The sequence below is a fragment of the Bufo gargarizans genome, chromosome 8, assembly GCF_014858855.1.
Source record: "Bufo gargarizans isolate SCDJY-AF-19 chromosome 8, ASM1485885v1, whole genome shotgun sequence".
In the NCBI taxonomy this organism is placed as follows: domain Eukaryota; kingdom Metazoa; phylum Chordata; class Amphibia; order Anura; family Bufonidae; genus Bufo; species Bufo gargarizans.
In genome coordinates this window covers 196869322-196888484 of record NC_058087.1, presented here as the reverse complement: position 1 = coordinate 196888484, position 19163 = coordinate 196869322, and the positions used below count along the sequence as shown (strand labels likewise).

Genomic DNA, 19163 nt, shown 5'->3' with positions numbered 1-19163 from the left:
CCACTGTTTGCGCTCACTCCGTGTCAGGAGTTGGTCTGTTTGACTATTTGCGCAGCTGCGGCGATCGTTTCATTTTTACATTACAAGCTCAAACTGGGATTGTCTTAAACACAGGACGTTGACACTGTTTGGGGCCTGGACTCCTCATTGTAGGGCTCCGTGGGTTACCTTGGTTCATGCTCTCAGTATTATTGTTGCCTCATTCTCTAAGTCTGAATTGATTGAAAGCCGCTCATCACTCGTTTGACCAGTCACAGATTTGTTCCGTTTTAAAATTTCAATAAAAAATAAACAAGAAAAAAATATCATGCAATGATCGGCATTCGGCACTACACCCGGATAATGCTGCCCACTGACCTAGAAGAAACGTCTCCCGAAAGGTCGCTGTGATGGAAAGGACCAGTAGATGCTCCGGAACCTTTTTTAAGCCATTTTCCATCGGTGATTTGAAAAATGTGTTCATGTAAGTGCGCCTGTCCCACACATGACACATGCAATAGAAGACCCCCCCCCCCCCCACGTGTGTTCTGTGCGTACCGCGAGGACGGGCAAGAGGATAAAAAACCCGGAGGAGGGAGCAGACTGTATGAATGAGTTTACTTAAAGGGGTTACCCCCATATGCCGGGGCCCCTCACACAGATTGTACTTACCACGCTCCCCGGCACCCGCGTTACACATTTTGGACAAATAAACAACTTAAAAATATGATTTCTGAAAAATGACTCTGAGGACAGATTTATTTTAAAAAACAGGAGCAGAAAACATATGAGGCGCGCAGCCAGGAGATGCAATCAGTCACATAGGCACAAATCTGATGCCAGGATCCATTTAAGAAACTTGGGGAAATGAAGGGGTTTCCAGGACTTTCTGGTGGCCTCCTCTTTTGGATAGGTCATCAATGTCGGATCTGTGGGGGGCTCTGACACTCTGCACCCCCCACCACTCAGCTGCTCGGAGCAGCCCCCAGAACTAGCACTTTGAATTGAGCCAGAAGAACAGCCCTGTTCAACGTATAATGTCTGCACCCAGTTACTGCAGATCATCTCCCTTTTAAGTGAATAAGAAATGAGCTGCAGTAATCCAAAAGGTTATACTGCCAGCTCCATTCAAAGTGCCGGTTCCGGCACCAGTGGATAACTCAATATGTGGAGCCCGGGAAATCCCTTTAAATCCGCTGCCGCTCCAGCACCACCACTCGGGTGATCTCTGCCGGCCCAGCAGTAATGACGTCACATACATCATTCATGTGAACACTGTAGCCAATCACTGGCCTCAGCAGTCAAATATCTCCTCTGAGGCCAGTGATTGGCTATAGCGATCACATGAATGATGTACGTGATTTCTGAGAATTATGGGTTATTTCACTATTTTATTCTATTTCCTGCATTGCCTCAAACACAAGTCCTTTAATAATTGTTTTTCACTAAACGTTCTGTGCTCTTAACTGTTTGCCTGGCCGTGGCTGCATGTACACAGTGTACCCCTGGGTCATCCCACACCTGTCCATCCCTCCATACAATGGTCCTATGGCCCCTTCACCCAGTAGTCATTATGTGGCTGAGGAGAGGCTGCAATGTGCACACATGGCCACAGCCAGCCACGGGGCTCCAGGTAACAAAAATCTATTATAAAGCACAATATGGCCACTAACTGCTGCTGAGAAACCAGGATTCACTCCGGGACATCTCACATAAGCTTATAAGATAACAAATGAGCAAAGCGTCTATCACATCTTAATTGGACTGTAGACACATCATCAATGGTTCAGGTTAGGAGACATTGAATATTTTCTTTAAGCTGAGAAGAGCCTGTTCTTTGGTTATTTTCTTCCAGTTGGACGGCAGATCAGCCGGATTTGCATTAAACTCAGAAGCAAGCTTTTTATTGAACTTTGCGAAAATGTATTTCCAGTAATCGGAGGACTCAATGCTGGGGTCGGGTTGGATGGACCAGTCTGGATAGTAAGTGCGGTATTCTTTGTATGGATGAGGTTCACAATTTGTGTCTGAATTCTGAAATGTGGTTTCAGATACAACATAAGTGGTACATATTTCCGCGACCAGTTTATTATTTATATCATTTCTATATCTCCCAAGTCCTTGAGGTCTATGGATAGATGCAAAGTGCTCCTTGTGGTCACCACCTCCAGCCTCACAGGGAACTCTACAGAATGGACACTGATGTCCACATCCAATCACTTTCTTCAACAACTCATCCTGAGGCTTCAGTGTGACTCTGGAAAGTATGGACTCCAAACTCATAGACCTCAACTCTGACAAGATTTGCTCCTCTATATCTGTTATGAAGGACTGAACATCTAAGGAAAACTGCCCAACGTCTGAGGTATTACTGAAAACAATAACTTTTAGCTCCTTCTGTGAAATCACTAAATCAGTTTGTAAGTGATCACAGAAATGTGTTAAAAATTGTGAGATAGTTGTGCTGGCCAGACTTGTCTCATCCTGGAGAACATTTTGGACTTTCTCACAAATGGAGCTCAAAATGTTTTCATGAAATTCCATCAAACTTAAAGGATTGTTATATTTTTCAGAGAGGTAATTTTTTATCCACTCCTTTGAAAATTTCTTATATGAGTGAAGATATTGTACGTATTTCTGGAAAGACAAATACACCAGCAAATCTTCCAGCAGAGTATACTGGAAAAAAGTTCTAGTGCTAAATATCTTATTGTCAGAACTATGTAAGATGTCGTCCACTATTCTTTCTCCGAGATGACTGAAAGCATACTGGGTGATAGCTGGTTTCAGACACTGCTCACAGAACTGTTTGGCTCGGCTCTGACTTTTATCTTTTTCATTGAATATATTAAGAAATGTCAAGAAATACTGAGATTTTAGTTCTTCAAGACAATTCCTTGGGTCATTCTTCTGGACAAACCTATCATGCATCTCCTGAAATGTTCTAGATGCTTTTCCAAAGATGAAGAGTTTGATATCCAGCTCAAACTCTGACGAGAAGTGGAGAGTTTTAGTTTCTTTTTGTCTAAGTTCTTTATTGATCATCTGCAGAAGTTCCTGGCAGTAAGTGTCATCATAGTCCGCATCACTGTTCATCTTCTGTATGATGTAGTTATGACACAACTCTATCAATGAGTTGGCAAATTCTTCAAGCTTGATAAATAATTCATTACCATAGAAAACTCTAGACCACCAGGAGCGATCTATGTACTTTCTATCCATCTTCCATTGTTTATAGGCTGATATCGCCTTTATTTTTACTAACCTTTCATTTATAGCAGATCCTCTTGTGCAGAGGTCATTTTTCACAAGATGTAACATAGATTGATTTACATTACATTTTTTAATTCTTCCAGTCTGAACAGTTGACATTGTCTTATACCACATGGTCTCAAATTGAAGTTCTATTTCTAGATTAGTCATTTTATGTTTCTTGTGTCTTCCAGCTTCCAGAAGTTCTGTAATCTTCTCTTCTATAACCTGTTGGTATGTACTTAGGATACTTTGAACCTCGAATCTTCCTTTCTGGAGAGAAACAGCATTGTCATATTTGCCGATGGCCTTTCTTTCGAGCTCCTTTTTTAGAAAGTTTACACTCACCCTAAAATCTTCTCGATATCGTTCTACAAGGTGAACATTTTCTGTCTTATTTTCAAAGTAATTTTCTAGTTCTTCCAGCATCTTGCTTTCTCCCTCAAGCAGCAGCTGCTGAAGATCACACATAGATTTCTCATGTGTTTCTTTATCCAAAGATTCTGCAATGTGATTTTTTATCTTATTTTCTGTAATATTGATCCATTTGTTCACATTTTTTTGGAATTCCCATTCCCACAGAGAGAACTGCATTGACAGTTTACCATATGCATCTGCTACCAGACTATTCCTAAAACTAAAGATGAATTTCTCATGTTTTACAGCATTCCACAAACTTTCCACCCATTTAATAAAGTTCTGAATATTACAAGGAGAATCCTGGGTTTTCATGAACGCAAACAAGTCCTGCTTCAGCTTATAAACATTTTCACTGTAACCAAAGTTTACTGGAGCCATTGGAGGGACTCCTTGCCATAAGCCTGGTATATACCAGTTGTGCTTCTCGAGATTATAGTCCATCACGTCACTGAAACTTGTGATTCCTATTTTATTTTCCATTCTTGCAGCCACTTGAGTCATTTCATTCAGCTGTTCTAGAAGTTTCTTCCTGTCTCTCATATTCTTGTCATGGGCGGAAACATCACTCACATTCTGATGGACAAACTGACAGTTGGGTTTCTTTCCTATCTCTTTCATCCGTAGAAATGCATGGACCACCATCTGCAAAATATCTCTCATTTCTGAGGTATTTTCCATGGCCATGTTGACTATGGTGATGTCACTCAACCCAACCACTAATGTGGCTAATTCATTGTCATGTTCATAGCTGCCCTCCAGAGAAGCCAATTCAGGAGCTTTCAACCCTTCAGTGTCAATCACTAGAATAAATTCACAACCAATCTCATCCTGGAAGCTCTCCTTCATTTTAATAAGGGTCATGAAGGCTCCTCGTGTACATCGTCCACTGGCCACAGGGAACTGTAGACCAAACATGGTGTTCAGAAGGGTGGACTTCCCTGTACTCTGCACCCCCAGCACAGTTATCACTCTTATCCTACATTGTCCTCCGGTCTTCTTATCCAGCGCAGTCAGGACATCAGTTATCCACTGTAAGGGAATGTTGGAAGCATCTCCATCAATCAGCTCCAATGGGAATCCATCAAGAAGAAGGTCAGAGGCAATATTTGGCAATCCAGCAAACTGTATTCTGTTTTCAGGAAGTAATCCTTGTTTTTTCATGGAGTATTCAGCTTCATAAAACTGCCCCAACTCACGGAGAAAATGTTCTACCCCCAGAGAACTATCTGAGATTTTTTGGTCTATATTTTTGAGTTCCTCTAGATTATTGGACTTATTGCTACATTTGTCCTTGTATTCTGCTTGCAATGCAGACACATTATTTCTAGATATTGACTCCAGTTCTAGTTTCATCCATCTCAGGAAAAATTGTCGCTCAGCCTGAGATAAATGAGTGATTGCATTAATAAACAGCATTATGCCATCAGATAAATCGTGTTCATTCTGTTCCTTGTGTAGACAGGTGCGCTTCTCTATGAGTTCAGCCTGATATTGCTGCACATCCTTCCCCTCTAGGTTCGTCATCCTACAAAGTTCTTTTTCTATCTTAGACAACTTCTTCCATAAATCCCCTTGTAGGTTTAGTGATGTCTTCTTATATTCTTCCACATTGTTTATGACAGAAGCAATATTTACAGCACACGCTCTTGCTTTTTGACACTCAGCCAAGTCTTCATCTACATCAATATAAAGTCCATATTTTTGTGTTTTTAGTTTTTCTAAAGATGTTTTTCTATTATGTTCCTTTAAGAACTGCTCAATGCTGTTCTGAATGTTTTTAACAAATTCTGCATCATTTGATTTACTTCTTTTTATTATAAATTGCTTTTTGCTGACTTTTAAATTTTCTATTACATTATTTAAATGTTTCTGTGTCTCTGAGTTGACATCTTTTCCGGGGCCTGGACTGACAATGAAATAAAACTTGGTGTCATTGGGACTTACGGATGATAATAATCGGAGCTGTCTCTCACACATGCTCTCAAGAAATACAAAGGTGGCCGATGAGATTTGAATGAGAAATTCAAACTGTTCCCAGTTGGACTCCAGGTCTCCACGTAGGTTGGCCACAGCAATAGGCTCTGAGAAAACATCTGATTTCCCACAAGGAAAGTACCAGGACATCTCCACCAGCCCATCAGATATCTTCCTCTCAATGTTCCCTCCTTCCATGTTGTCATGTATGAAGAAGTCATGATGTTGTTGAGCTGGGTTCAGGACCTGGTTTAATATTTTCGATTTAGATAATTTATTCGGCCCCAGTCTGACGAAAGAGAAGATCGGCATTTCAATATTCACCACGTTGTCTTCTCTGAAGCCTTTACTGTCTGCTAGTGAAGGAGGTCTCCATTTCTTCACAATATCTCTCATTGCCCAAAGCATGAAGGTGCTGTTAGGACCATCACCAGCAGGAAGCAAGAGAGGAACAGCAAACTGACAAACTGACATTTTAGTTACAATTTCTTGCTGTAAAAACAGGTCTGAACAATGAAGGAGAGCACAGAGAACATCAAGTGGATGGATGGAACATGAAGTGTCTTCTTCCTCTTCTTCATTCACAGAAAAAAACTGTTCACTAACTCGATCTGATTCTTCTTTAGATGACTGCTTCTGGCATTGAATGTTTCGTGCTGTTCTGTTCAGCCCTATAATTTTGGTCAAGAAATGCCAGGGGATATCTGGAATATTCTGGGGTTGGTCAATGAAAAGATTGTCTGTTCCAATGCTAAGTACATCTCCCAAGGTCAACTTTGAATCCAGATGTTTTTTCATGCTCAGTTGTTGTACCAGTTCCTGAAAATTTCTAGCCCGGTCTGTGGAAAGAGCATAACAAAAACATGACTTCAGAATTGCAATAGAAAAAAAACTGTATTGTTTCTGCGCAAACTATCTCTCTTAATTGGCTGCTGTTGAGATTCCACCACATCCAATATTCCCCTATACGAATTCTCCCGGGGTCTGTTCCTTCGATAGTCCAGCTGTGGTAAACGCTCCAATTGCTTGGATCAATCCCGGAGTCCTTTAGAGGCAGTTTAGTTCTTTCTTTCAGATGGATGCGCACCCCGGCCGGCAGCACGCCTCCTGTTTGATGCTCCGGTATGGAGCGGGCTTACGTCACCTAAGCACAGCTACGAAAGCTGAAATGGGAAAAATCCAACGCGTTTCAAGAAGTATTGCTTCTCGTCCTCAGGGATACCATTCTCCCATTACTGCTCCTCTATATAAGTCCTAGCTGGGTTCCTGGATGGAGTTATAGAAATCCATGTCAGTTGTCTCTGTATACACATTTGTGACCTTTTAGTTGTCAAAAGAAAACTTTTAAACCTTTGCCCCTCTAATTTAAAACTATGTCCTCTTGTCTATGTTCTACAGCACCCTGTATCGAGACTATTCTGAGGTACATGGGCGGAAATGGAAAGGGTCTTCTGTATGTGGTATAGAGAAGGTTACAGTTAGTATAGGAGGAGATTTAATCAAATATCAATCGAGAGCAGAGACTAGGTGGATTTTTCATCTTAATAGTCTCGCTCCGTGGGGTCTCAATAGTGAGGTTGAATTAAATTAAGATGAAAAATCCACCTAGTCTCTGCTCTCGATTGATTAAATCTCCTCCTCTTATACTAACTGTAACCTTCTCTATACCACATACAGAAGACCCTTTCCATTTCCCCCCATGTACCTCAGAACAGTGTCTCAATACAGGGTGTCCTTCATATTTTCGCTCTATATTATATATGTGTTCCCTTACACGTTCTTTTAGGGGTCTTTTTGTTTTACCTACGTAAAATGTCTCACATGGGCATGTTATTAAATATATGACATGTAAAATGTTGTTTTATTGTCTGTTTGTAAAGGCCTTCTTTATCTTTTATTTCATAGACTGGTTTTGTACGACCCAATTTACGGCAGCTCATCCATTTTTTACGAGGAAGAAAACCTTTTGGGATCCCTATATTGCTACTCGTTGTTTTTACTGTTTTAACAGTTGGTGCGATCATATTGCCTATATTTGGAACTTTTTTTTAATATGAATCTGGGATTTTCTCGAATCTGTCCAATAATTTTATCCTGACGGAGGATATCCCAGTATTCTTTAACTATATTTCTAAGTACAGTGGATTAATTATTGTAACCTGAAATAATTTCAGGAATTATTGTTGTATTATCACTATTATTTTGTTTATTCATGTTATTACTGTCTACATCATGCTCAATTAGTACTTGTCTGTCAGTGCTTCCTTCTACTTCTCTTTGTTTATTGAGGAGGTCACAGGTGTATCCTTTGGTTTCAAATTTATTTTGTAGTATTTTTGCTTCCTGTTCAAAATCCTCTTTTTGCTACAATTTCTATATAGGCGCATGAACTGACTTCTGGGTACATTTATTAGCCATTGTGGCAAATGACAACTAGTCATGGCGAAAAAGCTATTAGTGTCAGTGGGCTTGCTATATGTGATAGCATGTATGGTGCCTTCTCCAATAATAACTGTTAAAAATGTATTTCAGATTTACTGTATGTAGGAGTAAATTCTAAAAAGTATTCATTTTTATTTAAAACCTCAAAAAAATTTCAAAGAGATTCTTGTCCTCCCTTCCAAATAAAAATATCATCAATAAAACGGGGCCAGAGGACGAGATCTGCACCAAGTCCCCCAGGTGGGAAGATACAGTCATTCTCCCATTGGGCGACGTATAGGTTAGCGAAACTCGGTGCGAATCTCGTCCCCATTGCGGTCCCCATGTCTGTAAATAATAATCTCCCTTATATATAAAATAATGAACGCCCGACACTATTGTCCTTCCCGATGGATCAGTGAGGGATTTGTGCAATTTAGGGAGGCCGTAGAATAGGGCAATAGATGGATGTCGATTCATAATGAAAGATGCTTCATTTGTATTTAATATCTGTGCTATTTTCCCTCTTAACTAATTGTCTTTTGGGAAAATGTTGGTGGGATCTTGTTTCAATTTTTTGTCTGTCCACGTGTCCCCCAATAATTTAAGAGCCTCTTTATTGTAGGATTCTTTATTTAAAACAAGTATTCCCCCCCCCCCCCCTTTATCCGCGGGACGGATAATATTGTGATTGTGTTGCATACTAGCGATAGCTTTTTTTTCTTTTAATGTTAAATTATTATCACTACCTTTATACACTGTAGAAATATTAGTTTTACGAATGTCGCTAATCACCATATTTAGAAAATTTTCATAGATTCTGAATATTCATGTAAAGGGTGAAAATGAGATTTTGCCTTAAGGTTGGTATGTTTGTATGTATTTCTGCCCCTGGATCAGCGGGAGTAGTACTGGTAGTTTTTTGTTTCGGCTTTTTAATATTGTATTTTTTTTAAAGCTAATTTCCGCATACATTTTCTAATGTCAATAAATGCTTCAAACTTATTGAACCCTTTTGTGGGGGCAAATTTTAAGCCCTCTTGCAACAGGGAACACTCTCCCTCAGATAACGTATGGCTACTTAAGTTATAGATTTTTTGTTGCTGCTTCTTTGATCTTCTTTTATTTTGCCCCCTACATCCTCTCTTCCACTTTTTCTTACTCTTGCTTGAAAAAAATCCCTTTTAATTGTTTTTTGACTGCTGTTTTAGGTATCTAGATTTTTCTTTTTTGGAGGTGTAAATCAGATTTCTTTTTTATCACTGATTGAGCATGATGTAGACAGTAATAAAATGAATAAATAAAATAATAGTAATAATACAACAATAATTCCTGCAATTATTTCAGGTTACAATAATCAATCCAGTATACTTAGAAATATAATTAAAAAATACTGGGATATCCTCCGTCGGGATAAAATTCCAGAAAATCCCTGATTCATATATAAAAAAGCTCAAAATATAGGCAATATGATCGCACCAACTGTTAAAACAGTAAAAACAATGAGTAGCAATATAGGGATCCCAAAAGGTAAAAAATGTATGAGCTTCTGTAAATTGGGTCGTACAAAACCAGTCTATGAAATCTATATATATAAAATAGGACGTTAAAAAACGCAACCATCGATTTCAACAAAACTTGGTATACACATCCCTTGCTACCTGGAAAGAAATCTTGTGGGGGGCACATCTCTCTAGGATGTACAGTGCCACACACACACATCACATGACCTACATTAGCCAATAGAAGCCTGCAGGTCTTTCTCTTTATATCCCAACTGCCATACACACGGTCACATGTCCCTTATCAGCCAATAGAAGCTTGCAGGCCCTTAGTCTCCACATACACACAGTTTTACACCAGGTTTCCATAACAACCCAGCCATTTTTCTTCACTGCTGTAGGTCAGCTTTAAAAGGGACAGGGCGCTGTGGATGACGCTGTTAAGGGAGCGGAGTGCTGTGGAGATGACAGTTCAGAGGGCAGGTAGTGTGGCCATTCAGGCCACCCTCAAAAGATGGACTTAAAACCCCTGCCCCCAGGTCCCGCTAAGCCACGCCCCCTCCCATTTAGCAGCCAATGGGAATTGAAAAAATGAAGGTAAAAATCAACTTCTGTCAGCTGCAGGGGATTGAGGGAGGGTGACTTTATCCATGCAGCTCACACTCAGACAGCACAGTGCTGCTGTCTGAGAGTGAGCTGTTCAAAAGGACATCCCTGTGTCTGTCCAGGCCCTGCGCCAGACGAAGGACAGGGAGTCTGAAAGCCGGACTGTCCTGCCTAATACCGGACCTCTGGCTACTCTAGGGGCAGGCTGCTGTGGAGGTCACTGTTAAGAGGAAGGTCCGCTATGGAGGTCAGTGTTAAGGGGCAGATTGCTGTAGAGGCCACTGTTAAGGGGATGAGGTGTTGTGGAAATCACTGTTAAGGAGATGGGGTACTGTGGAGGTCACTAATGAAGGGGCGACTGCTGTGGAGGTCAATGCTAAAGGGGCGGGGTACTGTAGATGTCACTCTTATAATGGATGCTGTCGATATATTTTAATGACCTACACAAACATTAAATGAAATAGATGAAATATTCCCGAGCGAAGCCGCGTCCTTCTGCTAGTAAAAGATAAAGAAGGCCTTTACAAATAGACAATAAAACAACATATTACATGTCATATATTTAATAACATGCCCATGTGAGACATTTTACGTAGGTAGAACAAAAAGACCCCTAAAAGAACATGTAAGGGAGCACATATATAATATAGAGCGGTATAGAGAAGGTTACAGTGACTATAAGAGGAGGAGATTTAATCAAATATCAATCGAGAGCAGAGACTAGGTGGATTTTTAATCTTAATAGTCTAGCTCCGCGAGGTCTCAATAGTGAGGTTGAATTGTTTGCTTTTGACAATTAAAAGGGCCACAAACGTGTATACAGAGACAACTGACATGGATTTCTATAACTCCACCCAGGAACCCGGCTAGGACTTATATAGAGGAGCAGTAATGGGAGAATGGTATCCCTGAGGAAGAGAAGCGATACTTCTCGAAATGCATTGGATTTTTTTTCCCAGCTTCCGTAGCTGTGCTTAGGTGACGTAACCCCGTTCCACACTGGAGCGCGAGCATCAAACAGGAGGCGTGCTGCCGGCCAAGGCACAAATCCATCTGAAAGAAAGAACTGAACTGCCTCTAAAGGACTTCTGAATCTGAAGGAATCTGAATTCTGGACTTTTTCTTTTTTTTTTCTTTTGAGAGCCCCCTGCACCCATACTACTACCCCTCCTGTCCCCATGTGCATTTCATGTCTTGATATTAAGTTAATCAATTTAAGGTTTCATCAATGATTAAACAACTAATCCAGTTTCTTTAGCTCCTGGTGATCCGCAGTCACCACCATGAAAAGCTCTATGCAGTGAAGCCAAGCCCAACGCGTCTGTAAATGGTAAAGTTGGGAGAAATCGGCCAAAAAAAAATTTGCAAAACTAAATCTCATGTGTATAATCAGCCATGAAGGAAGAGATTAAGCTACTGATCTAGTGCAGTGTTTCCCAACCAGTGTGCCTCCAGCTGTTGCAAAACTACAACGCACAACCGAAGGCTGTCTGGGCATGCTGGGAGTTGTAGTTTTGCAACAGCTGGAGGCACACTGGTTGGGAAACACTGATCTAGTGGACCCCCAAGTAACTGACTGAATGAGTGCACCCTTTGAAATGTCTTTGAAAAGCCAAAAAGGTTCTCATTTACAATTTAGTGAGGACAAACTGTAGGTGGAAAATTGTAGAAGACCCCCCAGAAAAAGTAAGGAAAATCTCTGTAGTATACATTTAATAATGTGAATATGTATGCTGGGACTGTTGGCCGCAGTCCTGAGGTATTCTGGTGACAAGTCCCCATTGTATTTCTGTGATTTGCATGGAGATCAAATACAGAGTTGCTTACTTAGACGTGACAGAAATGGCTATGCTCACACAAAGGGCTCATGGCCATGTGCACAGAGGCTGTATGGCAGTACACAGAGTTGTATAGCTCGTGTTATATGGAGATGTCTTACCCTATTAGCATTGCTTCTTTAAACCTGCATATAAATGCATTAGAACATACAATTTTTCTAGTGAAATCAGAGACATGCAGAGATTCAGTAGAGGGGTCATGGACCTCTGTGGAAGACCTATCTCAGTGTTATGCAAAACTAAGCCCTAATGATACAGAAAAGCTACTCACCTTCCAAATATGACTGAGACAAACCATTCAAAGCAGGAAATCTGAGAATCATGTTCTCAAGGTGGTTGAGGAATTTCACACATGCCGTTTCTCCATGCTGAAGTATGAGGTTCACCAGTTCAATGGCTTTCTCTGTCTGGGAATCTTTCAAACAGAAGTCAAGATATTCCTGCTGAGATATGATGTCCAGGGTGTCCAGTTCATCAAATAAATCGTCAACATTTTTCTCAAATATTTCTGCTAGTTTCCATTTCAGCTGTTTTACAATCCATGAAGCATCTCTGGTTGTACCCATGGTGTTCCTAAACAAATAAATCATAGTAACATGTCTACACCATATCAAGTAGTCAAATATTTCATCTATAATCTTAGCTGAACATTTTAGCAGTGGCCAAAGATAACATGACAGGCTCCAACAAAGAACCACAAAGGCAACATCTGATCTAAGACCAAGACCTTTCCTTACCTCTGTAGCAGTAGAACAAGCTCCATCACATCTGAGGAAGAACACCACATGATCCCCGTTAAGGGAGAACATGAACATCACCTCTCTGAGGTACAAAACCCCCATCACCTCTGAGGTAGAACCTGCCTATCACTTCTGAGGTAGAACACCATGCCAGCACCTCTGAGATAGAATATGCCCACCACCACCTCCGAGGTAGAACATGTGCAGCGATCCCAGGAGGAGCAGAGCGTAAGATGGTGGGAATGATAGTGGCCCTGTCTGCAAAAGTTAGTCACAATGACAATCCTCACACCAATGTTCTCTTAGGGCCAGGCAGTGGTATGTGGATGCACCTTTTCTTCTCTCTGGGCACATCCTGATGCCGGGGCTCCTGTCTTATGGTAGTCAGGTGCCCATGGTGTTATGAGTGTTGTGCAAGGCATGAGATGTAGGTGCCATGGTTGGCGAATGGTACTGAAGTCAGTAACCAGGCCAGTTGTAGAAAATAAACGTCTCTCTTTACTAAAGTGCAGAATAGGAGTTGTAGTACATCCAATGGTATCAAAACATAGTTCCAAACAATTCTCAGTGGAATCATCCAAGATAGCAATGTATGGATATAGGCCCGGATGGGGGTTGTACTACTCCTTCTCTTTGCAGAATCTAAGGCTGGCGATATTACTCTTGCAATGGTGGCTGTAATTCATAGATGAAGGGTACAGGATAAGATATAATGGGCCAGACCGTGTCCAAGTGTGGAAGGAAGTATTAGAGATACGCCTCTCACTGCAGTAAAGTCTCTACCAGCCTTAGGCCTCATGCACAAGGACATTGTTTGGCTCGGATGCGGACCCATTCACATCAATGGGGCCGCAAAAGATGCAGACAGCACTCTGTGTGGTGTCCACATCTGTATGTCTGTTCCGTAGCCCCGCAAAAAAATAGAACAAGTCCTAGTCTTGTCCTTATCACAGATAAGGATAGGACTGGTCTATTGAGGGCCAGACCTTCCGTTCCGCAAAATGCAGAACACACACGGCTAGGGTTGCCATCTTTGCCACCAAAAAATACCCGCCAAGTTAAGCCACACCCCAAAGGAAGTGTGGTTGTGGGGGAGTGGCTTAACGCGGGGTGTTAAGTCGTTGTCATACTTTGCCTTTTAATAAGGGTTCATGCCCACGACCATGTGGCAGCTGGGCGCGTGCAGCAGACCCAAAATTGTGGACCGCAATGCACGGGCACCCTCCGTGGGGCAGCCGCATGCGGATCGCGGACCTATTCACTGCATCCGACGGTACGCACTGCAAAAAAGTGGTGCATGCACTCTGTAGTGCTTTCACCTGGAAGCGGGAATTTCTCTGGATCACAGCTGATGTCAGATGGTTTCTCAACATTTTTTCAGATTTCTCTTCTAGTTTTTAGGATTATATTTCTCAGGTTGTTCTTTTTTTGTTGCAACACAATGTATTCATGTTCAACCATCGTTATTTTTAGCAACTTACCGGTGTTTCGATGGGGGCCAAATTTTCGCCTTGTATGGCCAACATCTATATAGCCTGGTGGGAGCATCGCTATCTATTTTCATCTAGTAATCCTTTTGAGGTCTCCTTGGAGTGGTACGGTCGTTATATAGACGACCTTCTGTTTGTATGGTCGGGCGATCGGGCTGCCGTGCCGCTCCTCGGTGTAATTAAAGTTTACTCTGAATAGCGATGCTTCCACCATTCCCTTCCTTGACCTGCAACTAACTGGATCTTCAGAGAGATCTATTGTGGTCACCCACACTTTTTGGAAGAATACAGCAGGCAATAGCACACTCTTTGCGACATCCTGTCATTCAGAACATACCTAAAGGTGAATTTATCCGAGCGAGACGTAATTGTTCTGATGATACAGCCTGCCGCACGGAGATGGATGCTCTTTGTGTCGCCTATCTGAGCGCAAATTCTCCGGCCATGTTTTAAAGTCAGCCAGAGAACTTGCCCTCGGCAAATCCCGGCCTGACTTAGTCTTACCTGTGAATAAGTCCCAGAAAAATACATCTTCAACAGTTCCGGTTTTCTTCACCAGCTTCAGCCAGGAATACTCACGCATCTGTCAAATAATCAGTAAGCATCTCCCTGTCCTCGGCTGTGATGAGCAATGGGCTGGTATTGCTAGTGCCGATATTAAATGTGTAGCCCGTCGGGCACCTACACTGGCACAAAAAGTCCTTCCCTTTTTTCTGATGTAAAACGGGATCAACCCACTTGGTTGAAACATAAGGGCACCTTTAAATGTGGTCATCGTGTTTGCACTGGCTGCAAAACAATCAGCACAGGGGGCCACATTGCTTCTGTTGCCAACCAAAAGGTGTTTCAGTTAAAACAATACATTAACTGCAACACTAGTTTAGTAGTTTATTGTATTGCATGCTCTTTGTGTCGCCTCCAATACGTAGGTTGTACTACAAACAGCCTAAAAAACAGGATCTGCAGGCACATTTCTGACATTCCACATTGCAAGGTGAGGAACGTCTCTGCGGTCAGTTTACATTATGCAGCTGTTCATGGAGGCGATATCACAGGTACGTACGTTCCAGGTTTGGAGACAGTTAACCCTCCAGCAAGGGGAGGTGATCACAGAAGGAAACTGCTAAACAGGGAATCCTCCTGGATTTTTGGTATGGATTCACGTATCCCTAAAGGTCTCCATCGTAGGTATGATCTGATTTTACACTACTGGCTCTATGTACTACAATGGTTTTAGACTTTTTTGTTTGTGGTTTTATTCAAACACTGAAACATTGTGTATTTTATTTGCATGAAGTTGAGGCTTGGTCTAATTGTGATCACCTGTTTTCTTTTGACTTCTTTGGTGAAACACTATATAAATCCATGCCAGTGTACTTCTTCAGCACTACATGATCCGAAACGCGTAGACATGAATACCCTGTTTGGTTTTTAATGCACTATTTCCAATAAAAGCTGTTTGTACTGGATTTCAGATTTTTTGGGATACACTCTTTAGTGTTTCCGTGGGGTTCTGATCCATGCCTCCATTCCGCACTGCGGACCCATTCAAGTGATCCCTAGGTCGGGCTGAGATCCCGCACCTGCGCACTGCCTCGCTGGGCTGGCGCATGCGCACTAGTTGAATCGATGCCGTGCCCACAATGGGTATCACAGTGTGCATGCCATGGGCCGGCAAAGCAGTGCGCAGGCGAGGGATCTTGGCCGGACCTAGGGATAACACAAGGGAATAGGAGGACGGGCAAAGGAAGAGGCTGGGGAGGAGTAACGCTGAAGGAAGGCAGAGCAGTCTGGGCTCCTACACACTGAACGCCGCCCCTGGGCACGTGCGAGAGAGAGCAGTTAATTAAAATAACAAACAAATGCTCCCCCAACGTGCAGGAGCGGAAACATGTCGGGGGAGCATTGAGGTGCCTCATCACCTTTAAGGTAGAACAAGTCCCCTCACTTCTCAAGTAGAACACGTCCATCAACTGCAGAGTAGGATACAACCATCACATCTGCAGTACAACACGGCTATCACCTCTGTAGTAGAACACACCCATTCACCCTGGTGTAAAACATGTCCGTAACCTCTGAAGTAGAACGCATCCATCACCCAGAGCATATCCGTCATGTCAACACACTTGTAAGCCCTTACATGGTCTTTGAGTCTGTGCCGCCACACTGCAAGAGATAGAACATGTCCTATCTGTTGCCGTATTCTGCAGATGCATGTGCATTGCAGTCCACTATTTGACGTCTGCAGCATCAGCATGGCGACAATACGGACTTGTCAATGAGCCCTTATACTGAGGGACCTGTTGTGGAGGGGTGATGACCAGTGCAGGAGGCAGCAGCAGCTCTCACTCAGCGACCTTCCTGGTGATTTCTGGTAGGCAGTAACTACAGTGAGTGACTTTATCTGAAATAGGACACAATAAGGGGAAGAGACCTCATGATAATTGGGAGAAACGAAACTTAGAATAGAACCTACAAGAAGTTTCACCTTCCTTTCTCTCGACTCCAGGACATTGTAATTGTCAGACTCTGCTCACTGCATCCACAGTTTACTCTGGGGGAAATCATTTAAAGAAACTACAATGGTTTTCTGTGAAAGCCGCTCAGATAATGGCGCTCCTCCTGACAATGTATTTACGAAGTCTCCACCGCGTTTCAGGACAGATAACATTTGTAGTGTGTTGTTGCAACAGGCGCCTCCCCACCCCCCCCAGGGCCCTCTAGTTAACGTCCCAGGTGTAGGAATTGCCGAGTGGTATAGTGCAGCCTAAAATGTCTCTTTATGTGTGTCACGGTGCTCCTACCTGGATACGGATGGACCCCAGGCTTTGGCTCCAAAGCAATAAATAGGTGGGTATAGCTGAGGAGTTTAAATAAATAATTGAGTCCAGACCTTGTGATGAAGTTGAAAATAAACTTTACTTTGCATAAACGTTCTCCAAAACGGTTTACAGACTTTGTCTTGATCCCAGCAGGCTTTAGCATGAAACTCTGGCAGGCAAACTCCACTTGCTGTTGTACTGACAGGCTGACTGTATGACTCAGCTTTTCCTGTATGCTGCAACTTCTCTCTGTAGTCTGTCTCTTAAGTTATACCAGGGAACTTTCTTCCTGGCTCCTGAGGCTCTAAGCTGTGGCCTCTATATCCAGCAAAGCTGAAGGTGCTCTAGCTGGCTTGGCTTGGGCATGGGCACATCCAACAGCACCGTGCCCAGCACTTGCTTCCTTCTCCTAGGAGGGGGTAAGCTAAACTGCAACTAAACTTGGACCACTCCCTTCCTGCAAGAAGGGGGACTCGCCCGCCACTCCACAGAGGGAGGTTAGAATGGAATGAAACGCTCCATGCTCTCTAACTGCAGCTCTGCCGTGTTTGCAGCCACCTGCTGGTGAACCAGGCACATTACATTTGAACAGTTACATAACAAAATAGGAAATGCACAGTGTTTGGACCTGAAATAAATACACATGATGACATGAGGTTAACCAATAAAGACAGTAGCGGGGTGCAAAGGTGGTAATGCCACTCTGGGGCGTTACATTGTTAAAGGGGCGAGGCTTTCACTGCTGCGCTGGAGATCGATGTCAGCTTATACCATTCTAGGTACATAACATCACCCACATGTGATAATATATAGTATATATGTCACAACCAGACAGCTGAGAAGCTCTGACAGAGGCCTTTCAGAACCTCCTCTTTGAGTTTCTGTGTTGTGGTATTCAGCTCCTCATCTCCTTAGCCTCTCTCAGCTGTCATGTGTTGGACTAATTGCTTCCCTTTAAATTCTTCCCCAGAAGGCTTTTCTGGGCGGCTTATATTTCTTCCTGGAGTATGTGTGCATGCCCATCTGGTTCTCCTCTCCTCTACAAAGTTAAGTGTTATACTGTTATCTGTTATTTTCTGTTTGCTGGATCCCAGGTGACCCTGACTCCCTCCGTGTCTGGTGTAGGGAGCCGGTGGTCGTGTCCCCTCACTATTGTAGGGTGCTCAGGGGTTATATAGTCAAGGTTCGTGGATATGCATACCTCCACCATTCGGATCTATGCATAGGCTGAGCAGCCAGGGAAAGTGCCAGGTCTTCTACAGGGGTCTCCCTTTTGTTCCTTAGCTGTTGGATCCAGCGAGTCATTTATGCATGTTGTTTTGCCTTGTTACCTGTACACATTCCTTGACAATATATCAGTGTTATTATGCACCTCACAGTAGTCTATGTCGATCCAGCGGGTGGTCACAGATTTGGCTTTGGGCTAATATAGTGGAGCCTAATGGATGTTTTAGTATTCATCCTTTAAAAGGCTCTACTTTAGTTAATTTGGAGATCACTACCTCAGAAGTGGTCTCCTCTAGCAACAGGGAATTGGTATAATTATCTTCCACCCACATCTATCAAGCAGTTAATACCCTTAGTATTCCAAGTTAACATAGCAAGATTTGGGATGAACAGCTCAAAAGTGGTTATGGGCTTGTCTATTATGTCTGGTGAGTTGAAGAGGCCGTGGATCAATGGGTCCAACCATAATCTTATTCTAGCTTGAAGAGTAGAGGATAGAAAGGGGAAATTGCTAAGTGGTACAAAGTTGAGATGTACATTTAAAAAGTGTGAGATATTGTGTTTTTTAAGCATTACCAATTAAATTTTGACCCAATTTTTGATACAATACAATCACTGATTTATAGTATAGTTCACTCCTCCTCTAGTCATATGTGAAAAGAGAATATCTGCTCCCACCCTGGGTCTTCTACCATTCCAAATAAACTTCATGATAATGGCCTAGAGGGTTCTGATGTAGGAAGCCGGAACATAGATTGCCACATTTCTGAAGGTATATAGGATTTTGGGAAGTATCATCATTTTAGAAACTGCAATTCTACCTAGCCACGAAGTAACAAACATCTTGAAGGATGCTAGTTTACTTTTAATCTCTTCTAGTAAGGTAATGTAA

General features: G+C 42.4%; 1 protein-coding gene across 4 annotated transcripts in view; it reads right to left on the bottom strand.

The window, feature by feature from the left end:
• LOC122944491 (up-regulator of cell proliferation-like) overlaps positions 1 to 16596 on the bottom strand; it is a 61027-nt gene extending 44431 nt beyond the window's left edge. For 2 of the 4 annotated variants that reach the window (XR_006391022.1, XM_044302829.1), the window contains exons 1-2: positions 16508 to 16596; positions 12264 to 12565 (exon numbers count right to left, since the gene is read on the bottom strand). Coding sequence is in view for 2 of the 4 variants with exons in the window: in XM_044302829.1 (XP_044158764.1) it covers positions 12264 to 12558 (295 nt within the window). In the remaining 2 variants the exon portion in view is untranslated. Of the gene's footprint in view, positions 1 to 600; positions 6465 to 12263; positions 12566 to 16507 lie in introns of those variants that run through there. The other 2 variants (XR_006391021.1, XM_044302827.1) reach the window with 2 other exon arrangements.
• Positions 16597 to 19163: the final 2567 nt, after the last annotated feature.